General features: G+C 36.2%; 1 protein-coding gene across 1 annotated transcript; it reads left to right on the top strand.

The window, feature by feature from the left end:
• The first annotated feature begins 559 nt into the window (after positions 1-559).
• Positions 560-2,195, top strand: LOC140157162 (galanin receptor type 1-like). The gene has a single exon (XM_072180257.1). The coding sequence runs from the start codon at positions 802-804 to the stop codon at positions 2,053-2,055; it is 1,254 nt and encodes a 417-aa protein (XP_072036358.1). The 5' UTR covers positions 560-801; the 3' UTR covers positions 2,056-2,195.
• The last annotated feature ends 7,533 nt before the right edge of the window (positions 2,196-9,728 follow it).

Raw genomic sequence — 9,728 nt, 5'->3', positions numbered from 1 at the left:
CTCAAGCAACTGTACTAAACCAACCTTTACTGTAACACTTAATATTATGACATCATTAATGATTTACATGTTTAAGACAAGTATATTGATCTGAATGAAACCTAAACCAGGCCCTTAGCCGGGGTTGCGGTGGAGGCGACACATCTCCCCCCGTCACATTAATCTACAAAAGTATGCTTGGTTTGTAAAAAGTAGCAAAATTGTGCCAATTTTTAAAATTTGTTGAAAAATAGGATCCAAAAATCCGCACGTCCACGAAAAAATTCTGGCTACGGGCCTGATCTAAACCAATCCCTCTAATGATACAGTATTCGTGCCATTAGCTTCAATGATGACATCCACTCAAAGATATGATATGACGGAAATTGGGAGCAATGAATAGCAAATCTCAAAAGGCGGAATATTTATTTTCATATTATTTTCACATTTTCGCAGTAGCGTGCAACCTGTTCCTTTATGAATAGATGATTGAGTGCTAGCTGGAAATGTGACAATATCAGCCAAATTGGTTGTCTCCCATCCAATGAAACGATATGCACTGACCGTCAGTCGTAGAGGGCGAATGAGCTAATCACTTAGCAACCGATTGACGCTAGTACCTGCGATGACAGCTGAGACAAACTGTATCTGCGACAGACCCACCCATCAAGCAACTTATGCGTATTAACTTCACAAGCACTGAACTAGACTGTAATATTCAATATGTGAGATGTGTCACTGCGTTTCATGTAGTCATCAAAACGATATTGTATTACACGTTAAAGTATTCAAAGCTTTTTCAAGCAACGCAAATAAAAAACAATGACAATGTCTTCAGTTGCTTTAGAATATGGAGAATACCAAAATAATTGCACTCAATGTGTACCACAGGTGGAACTTGGGCCACCGACGGGGATGATTCGTTCCATCTATGGAATATTTGGCACCATATTAGTCGTTGGAATTCTTGGAAATGTGCTGGTGATCATAGCAGCATCAAGGCGTCTACAGGGCATGCACAAAACTATGAGTGTCTTTATCACCAACCTCAGTTTTGCCGATTTAATGTTTCTGATTTTTTGCATGCCCTTCGCTGCCACAATATTTACCATACCTTCGTGGATTTTTGGCACTTTTATGTGTAAATTTGTTAACTTTACCATGTACGCTTCTATGCTTGCAAGTATTTATACACTTGTGGCTATGTCATTGGATAGATATATAGCAGTAGTTTATCCACTCAAATTTGTTAACCTTCGAACTTTTCGTAAATCGGTAGCAGTTACTCTGATAATCTGGACGGTATCAATAGCCTTCTCCTCACCTTATATGTACGTGTTTACAACAGAGCAGGAAAACTATACCACCTATAGCGAAACATATTGTGTGGAAAGATGGAACCATACCCGTCATCGGCCGCGATATCATATATTTTTATTTCTTTGTGGATACGCCTTGCCATTCATTGTAATTACAGTTGCTTATTTGCGTATTTTGTGTGTTCTTTGGCGAAAATTTCAACCAACGTCAGACGGGACACAATCTAACATTAGTAAGTCTAAAAAGAAAGTTACTCTTATGGTATGTATTGTAGTTACTGCCTTCGGATTCTGTTGGCTGCCACATCACATCATTAACTTATGGATGGGATTTGGTGATTTTGAATTTACTACAGCGACAATGATATTTAAAATCTTTTCTCTTTCCATATCGTCTTTAAATTCATCTATAAATCCTATTATATACAGTGTAATGTCAGACAATTTCAGACATGCTTTATCCAAAGCTATCCACCATGTGCTGTGGAAGCGGGAAAGAGCAGCCTCTTTCAGTCATAGCAACAAAAGGAGAAGAAATGGAGCTTTACTTCTTCGACCACATCGACATCAACATTATCAAAACTGCAATCATGGTCCAAACAATTGCCTTCGCAACAATGGTCGAGAAAATCACAATAACACCGCTGATACGCAATCGCAGCCTATTATGCGTAATAATGGCACATTGACTTCTGGCACCGGGAATGCTAGTAGACAAAACAATCAGTGTCCTCCATATGCTTCATCTGCAGTATGAAATATTATGTAATTCTCGACACGCTCTCCATCTTGTATGAGTTATACAAACTCCGAGTATTCAACGTAGAATATTCGATGTAACATGTCTTTGTCATTTAATATATTCCAATTCTATTTCCAGTAATGTTTAACTTCTAACGAATGTCTAATGATGTAAAATCGATAATGGTATGTAGAATGCCAGGTGGAAATATATTATCGCTTTATGTCATCACACATTCGTTAGAACTTAAACATTACTTGAAATAGAATGGGAATAGATTAAATAACGAAGATGTGTTATATCGAATAGTCTACATCCACTAAAATGTCTGTAGCTGCCTTATAGATGTAAGATGAACACTGGCACGGAACAAAACATTTTATTATTAGAAAAAAATGATTGATGAACCAAATATGGTATTCGCTTACTGCTCAATATTTGACAAATTAACACAATCTTCAATTTACTAAATGCATCATCACGATGTGTTTTTTAATCGTTTAAGACGTATTTTGCGTTATAGCTAGATGTCTTAAGTACGGTGCACATTCCTATTTGAACATAGAGTTTACCATTATAATATTAATAGCTTCAATTTCTATGAGCGCTTTTGATAATTGAATAGACATTCACTACAGATTTTGTGTTTTGGATCCATTTTTCCTTCTTAATAGATAGAATTGGTGCTTCTCCTGTCTGATAAAGTTCACATTTTCTTCTTTCTTTCTCTTTCATATGCTTATGTTATAAGATATTCATAATGCTTTCTAGCAATTTCAATTCGCATATCGCTGGGCGAGAAAACCCTCATATTATGTAATTCCAAAGGTTAAATTTCTAATTATGTAATTTTTAACTATTCACTAAATCATTGACACTGTCACCTGAATTAGCAGTCGTACCTTCACAAGGATTAGGGTTGGAAGGTACCCAAATGCTTTCCAACTATTTCAATTCGCATGTCGATAGGTGACGCAATCCTCATGCGTAATTTCAAAGTTCAAATGCAAAACCTCTTATTATTATGTGTAATATTTTGTTGTTGTATGTCAACTTAAAGTAAATGCCCCGACACGCCATCTAACTAACCAACACCATTTATGAAACCCTGTTAAGAGTCTCACGCAAAATTACAAAATCGTTACATATATGTAACTTTATACACAATGTAGTTTGATGAAGCAGAATCAGTCGGTCATATTTAATTTTCAAGCATTTGCACAGCTACATTTTACAGCAAACCCCATTGTAATTGGACAACTAGTTCAAAAGATATTAACAGTTAAAGAGTTTCCAAAACTATAGGAAACAACAGGAATTATTTCCTTTGTTTAGCGATGTCTTCAAATCAAATTTCCGACTTCCGATTGATTTTACTTGATCACATTACATATGAGGTCAAATACCTTTGTAATTACATGTTTTTTCCCGGCCAGTGACGAGATTGATAATGTGGTTATACAAAGGCCGATATTATACTGCCCTTGTATTACACCAACTGGACAGACTTTCAATTTTTACGAGGGTCATTGAAAAAGTTCACTTCCAGGGAGGTAAATAACAGGAAACTGTGTGGGCATTTGCTCACCCAGTAAATTAGTTTGCCTACCTAGTAAATTCAACTTGCCCAGTACCCAAAAATGCCCACACAAAAATTGGGCATCATAAAACCACCACCACGATGATATCTCTTCAAATCATCTGTTGCTATTTGAAAGTGATGTATCTTTTGCTAATTATTCAGTTACAAAGCTAACAATATTAAAATTAGCCATCAAAGGTCCTAAAGTCCACTTTTTATAACTAAGCCGATGCAATAAGACATCACATAAAATCAAGATTTTTATCACAAAAATTTAAGTTTTTAAAACCTCCCGTATTTTTGTGATAAAAAAACTTAACCACATGGCGAGATATATCTTGCCATGTTGTCTTTATCATCATTAATATTATGGCGAAATGAATATCTTGCCAAGTCAATATCTTGTCCATGTTGTTTAGGATATTGACAGCCTCTTTTGGTCAACGTTATATTAAGGTTACTCTTGCTTTCTTGCCCTGCGGGGCTATTATATATTGGAACAACATTAGTTGCAAGTCCTTAGCCCTACTAAGCTTGCAACCTTGGTGATTTGTTCTTGATACTTGGCCTCTAGCCCGTCAGGGCTTTAAAAAAGGCCGCAAACCCGGCAGAGCATTTGCCCCTGGGAGCTGCTCAGCCGAACAAAATTGCAATTTTGCTCCCCTAGAAATTTTACCCTGTACGCCATTGATCATGATATCTCGACTATTATATAGGATTAATACCGTATAACTCAGACTCATACGTGAACCATGGCAATTACATAAATTTCATTTTGTTGTGGAGATATGATAAAAAAAAACCATCAAACTTTCAAAGGTCCATTTATGGGGTAAAGTCCACTTTTGATATCTAAGCCGATTTCTTCTTCTAAAAAAAGAATACATTTTGGAAAATCCACATGCCTAGATGCCATTACAGTTTTTAATTTCCATGATTTGAGAGCAGAAAAAATTCATTTGCCCGACCAGTAAATTAGCCTTCTTTACCTCCCTCTTTACCTACTCGCTCCAACTTGAAGTAAGCAACTTATAAATATTTGGGCAAAAAGTGATATTTCTCTTTAAATCGCACTTTTTTGTTGTCACAAAATAGTAATAAAGGGTGTAGCATTATTCCTTACACCCAAATAATGTGTCCTGGGCAGTACTAAAACGTGTAAATAATGAATTCGGCTGCGTTCGGGCACATTATTTGGGTACAAAGGATATACCATTTGTTTCACCCTGATGTGGCAGTACAGTAACGTGTGTACACCAGAGCTAGCGATTTGAGGCTGCACCCAATGAAGTTTGCACTGACGTCACTGCCACCTAAGGGTGAAAATAGTATAGATATTGTGTATTTTTACATTTGGAGCAGATTTGCTACATCAGTTTGACGAAACCAACCAACTAACATTTCAGGTTAAATATCCTTTCCAAACTCAAAGTGATTTCCTTCTCATCTTTTGAAATCTTAATCTTTTAAATGCTAATTTATTGTGAATTAAAATGTCCGAAATAACAGCACAAAATATTTCAGTAATATTACGCTTGCTCAATTGATGCTGCAGTCTAGGAATAGACTCCTAATGGCCCTTGATTTTTGAAGGCTGTCCTTTTAATATGTATTCTGTCATTAGCGCAAAAAGTATATATAGTGTGTCTCGTCCAAGAGTAACGCCATATAGATTTTGCAGTGGCATATTCTAATCAGTGCGTTTACGCGGTTGCGTCGCTTCGGCAGCGTATGGACAAAACGAGACAGACTATAGGCATATGTGGGCGGAGTGGCATGTCCCTAGAGCATGTAGCTTATAAACAATAATTTCCTTCAAACATGTAAAAACTACCTGTGGATAGAAGATGAGCGTCGATAAAATACCTAGTACCTGGTGGCACCACCTCCGTCAATTTTCAATTTTTATTCTTATAAATTTGTTTTCGAAAAATTTAATTAACGAAAGAAGAACCCATTATGGAAAACAAAGGGCAACTGAAAAGGAACTGTTTAAGCCCAAAACGTGGTAGTAAGTACTAAGTACTAAATTTCATTTTTTGATCAATGTTTTGAAAGAAAAGATCGATGTTATTGATTCTGCAGGTTTGTAACATCGTTCATAAATTCTTAGACATCCTCAGTGAATTGCACTAGTAAATGTTCTCACTGGTAGAAGTATCCGTAAAAGGTCCGCCCAAATAAGTGATTTGACTGATAGTCTTCATCACTTGTTATTCCAAACATTGTAGAACACAGTTTACATTATTATTTTAACATACAAAAAGCGCGCTCTTTTTTAAAATCAAACACATGCTGCATTTGTACCTCTGCAGGGTGATTCAAAAGAAGTAAACTCACGTTTGTGGGACTTTTGTACGAAATCTAGAAGAAATCAGCTGTAAATGAAAATATCATTGAAAAGAGCAGATTATGACCATCTAAATAGTAATAATACAAAAGGAATTGCTGTATTTGCTGTACCAAACCCGAGTTATACTTATATGAATAAAACCAGCCATTTTTGTAGCTGCACACGTGTAGTGTATTGATTGGTGTCTGGTGATGCGCTATATTCAAATACAAAGACGGTGCTGCAGTTTGTATTGATACTTCCTGGTATATCCGGAACCAAAATAACCGGATGGTTCGACTGAAGCTTGCTTGGGAAATATTGCGAAGGGGTTGCATCTTGAGCTGCTGATCTTTGCCTGAACGCATGCCTAACTCTAGCAATGTTTACTTGTGATCTAGCAGTTTGAAGTCTTCCGGACTTAGAAACTACAGACTGTCGGATCATTAGAGTCACATGATTCGAAGCTTGCATGCATTCGTATATTGCTTAATAATATGTATTTGATATCGGATCAGCTGAAGACAAAAGCGACGATGAGGGAACTTCACACGTGTCGCCATCATTGAAGTGCCATATTGTACTTGACTAGTTTCTCTGTGTGCAGTGCAATATAAATGAAATTGAAATTGAAAAATTCTTGAGGCCCGTCTTCGGTATTATTGATCGAAACCACTCCTGTCATATAACTTTATTTTTCATTTGCATTTCAATATCGCGCGAAACCAGTCAACACACTACCAAGACTACATGATTGGGAAGAGAAACCGTGTGCAGCTACAAAAATGGGTGGTTTTATTCAAATGAGTATAACTCGGGTTTGCAGTAAGCAAATACAAATATTCTTTTTTAAAACAAACGTTCAGAATATGCCCTTTGCAATGGCGTTTCCATCGACAGCCGCTTTCTTCTAGATTTCGTACAAAAGCGCCACAAACATGAGTTTACTTCATTTTGAATCACCCTGTATCAGTAGTAGTTTGTTATAGCTATACGTTTATATTATTTATTTATTTCTTATTTTTATATTTATGTTATTTATTTTTTATTATTATTATTTATAATCTCGTTTATTTGTATACGTAATATCGTACCTTGTCATTATCAGTGTTATAAGGTAATCATGTAAATATTGCCATGAACAACTAAATTGTGTCATAGTTCTGTATTATGTAGAATTGTAGATAATAACGTTTACACTTATGTGTACGTCTCCAGTACATGCGAATCATGTGGATCTTGGTTGGGTTCCAACCCGTGCGGTGCGATGCTAGTAACTCTAAACGGGATTCTAACCAAAACACATGTTAAAAGGGATCAAAAGATGACACAATCACAGATTTTTCGAAATCTGCGGAAAGTAAATGTGATTTATATTCTGATAGTCTTTCTTGTATATACTTGTACCCCGATTTGATGATTAACAACAAAATATGGTATTCTTTCTACCGTTCTGGTAGTCTCTTAATTTTATATGCGAGCGTGCATAGTAATCTGACCAAATTGCAATAACTCAATCGTAAGTTCGTAACCCATATTTCCATCTGAAGATGTCATCGTATGTAATTTAAAGTTTCAAATGTCACACAAATACCATCACTACAGTATTGTCTTGTCTAATCGTACATTGGTCTTATTCTGTTCTTGCAAAAGATGTACAAATTTTAATATTTCTAAAGTCAAGAAGGGCATATTTGAAGAAATTTATCCCTGGCATGTACTGTTCAAGTAAAGAAGAATAGAAGAAGATAAAGAATTAGTGGATATGTAACGGAAATGTCCGTCTCAAGGACAATTAACAGAAGTATCGATAGTAGTAGAAACGACAACAAACCTTACGACCGACCGACCGACAGCGAACATCCTGAGAATCATTGAACCCTTTTTTTTCAAACGAACCGATCCAATCAGACCAATGTCTGCAATAACAACATTGAGATGTAGGCAACATTAAGAAGCAAAACACTAATCTATATAAGAAAATTGACATATAGAAATTTCAGAACTTTAGAACCAAGCATCTATTAAAACAACATACAGAAAAACAAGACAACAATGTCACTCATTCTTGAAATACGACAACATTTTATTAAATGACTACTAGGTAAGCTTTGACCAAGACCTGTTTCACGTTGTCCCCACTAAATGGATGAGCAAAGATGACCACTTATTAATTACCCGTGCTTTACCTGGTACATGACGTCATGGTATTTGTTCTTTTTGACGACGTAATGAATAATGACCAGCTCCTTGGCTTTTTCAGTTGACTCAACTACGACGTACTCGGTTTAATAGCACTGTCCACATTTGTTTGACCTCGCAAGAAATCCTCACTTAAACCCATCTCGATGTCAGTCAATATTGTCAATGCTTTATAAGCAGTGAAAGCATAAAGGCATATCCGACCTCCCAATCCGCGCCAAATGTCCTCGGGGTAAAAACAAAATGTTATCCTTGCCAACCGCGTGAAAGTACCAGTGACGCTCGGTATATTCAAAAATTGTTTTCACATATTGCTATGGTAATTAATCCGATTATTACATAACTTCACCAGCGTATGGCAGGGGGTGACATTCACGGTTTTTGTATTAGCAACGCAAACCTATGACGAATTACATCAACTCTTACTCGGTCTATGTGAATGAGGTCACCACATAAATATGTGGTAAGTTTAGCGAATCGTACCTGTTGAAGAGATTAAAAACGCCCTCAATCGCGGTCAGACCGGGCAGAAGTTGGTCAACTACTATGATCCCATCAGGCAGCAGTGATTTGTTTTTCCAAGAAAGTCTTCTAATTTGATAAAGGAATATCTTTTTGCTAAAGTAATGTCGAAATTAGGACTTACTCTCAACAATACGAAGGAAATGCGTGACATGTATATGATATGAAATACAAGTGAGTATTTCAAGTCACAAAACATGTGACACCTCACGTGATCTTGCATTATGGCGCTGTATTTGTCTGTGTATTTGCATTTCATTTTCTCGTAAGAAAAGAATATCAATCTTCACTGATCAGATATAATGGTATTTGGCTCTCAGCATGAATGATTGATTTTAAAAGTAGGTAAGAAAATCACACAATATTCACAACGAGTTAGAGCGAATCACCAATGAACCAAAAACTCTGCAAGAGGTCACGCTGAGGTTGCAGTGACGTGGCTGGGATTCCCGGACAATCACGTGGGCAGCCTGATGATTTTAAGATTAGCGGTTGGTTTACATGTAGTAAATTATCATTTGTATACTGGATTGTTTATCTTGGTCAATTAACTTTTGAATGTTGATAAATCGTGCTTTACTGTACATCTATCTATTAGAATTCAATATTTTTAAATAGAATTCTATCATTCAGACGGAGTGAGGCAGCAGAATTTGACACTACTAGATTTAGCTACATTCCACCCGAGCTTAGCACTTTAGATGCAAAAAGTCACATACAAACTTGAAGTTTATAATTGAATGGTTACATTGATTTTAACCAGTTTTTACAACAGGTATTTAATTGTGCATTTAACCCCAACCAGATAAGGTACTTAAACCACAGATATATCTGTGCTTTAACCCAACACAGAATTTGAGTCGAGCTCTGTCTGTAGATATTATTAGCGTCCTCTAGCAAGGTCAGACCATCATTTTAATAACACTATGCTATTTACATATGAATTGGGCACATGCTAATTATCTATTGTCACATCCTGATTTATTTTATCCATACCTATGGATTGAAAAACGAAAAAGAGATTTAATACACCGTCACCAGGATTAGACA

Source organism: Amphiura filiformis, chromosome 1 (genome assembly GCF_039555335.1).
Source record: "Amphiura filiformis chromosome 1, Afil_fr2py, whole genome shotgun sequence".
In the NCBI taxonomy this organism is placed as follows: domain Eukaryota; kingdom Metazoa; phylum Echinodermata; class Ophiuroidea; order Amphilepidida; family Amphiuridae; genus Amphiura; species Amphiura filiformis.
The sequence above is the reverse complement of the archived record's forward strand: the minus strand, read 5'-3'. Positions and strand labels throughout refer to the sequence as shown.

Bases quoted from the DNA above. Each gene is read 5' to 3' on its own strand.
- LOC140157162 (XM_072180257.1), top strand. From the start codon at position 802: ATGACAATGTCTTCAGTTGCTTTAGAATATGGAGAATACCAAAATAAT.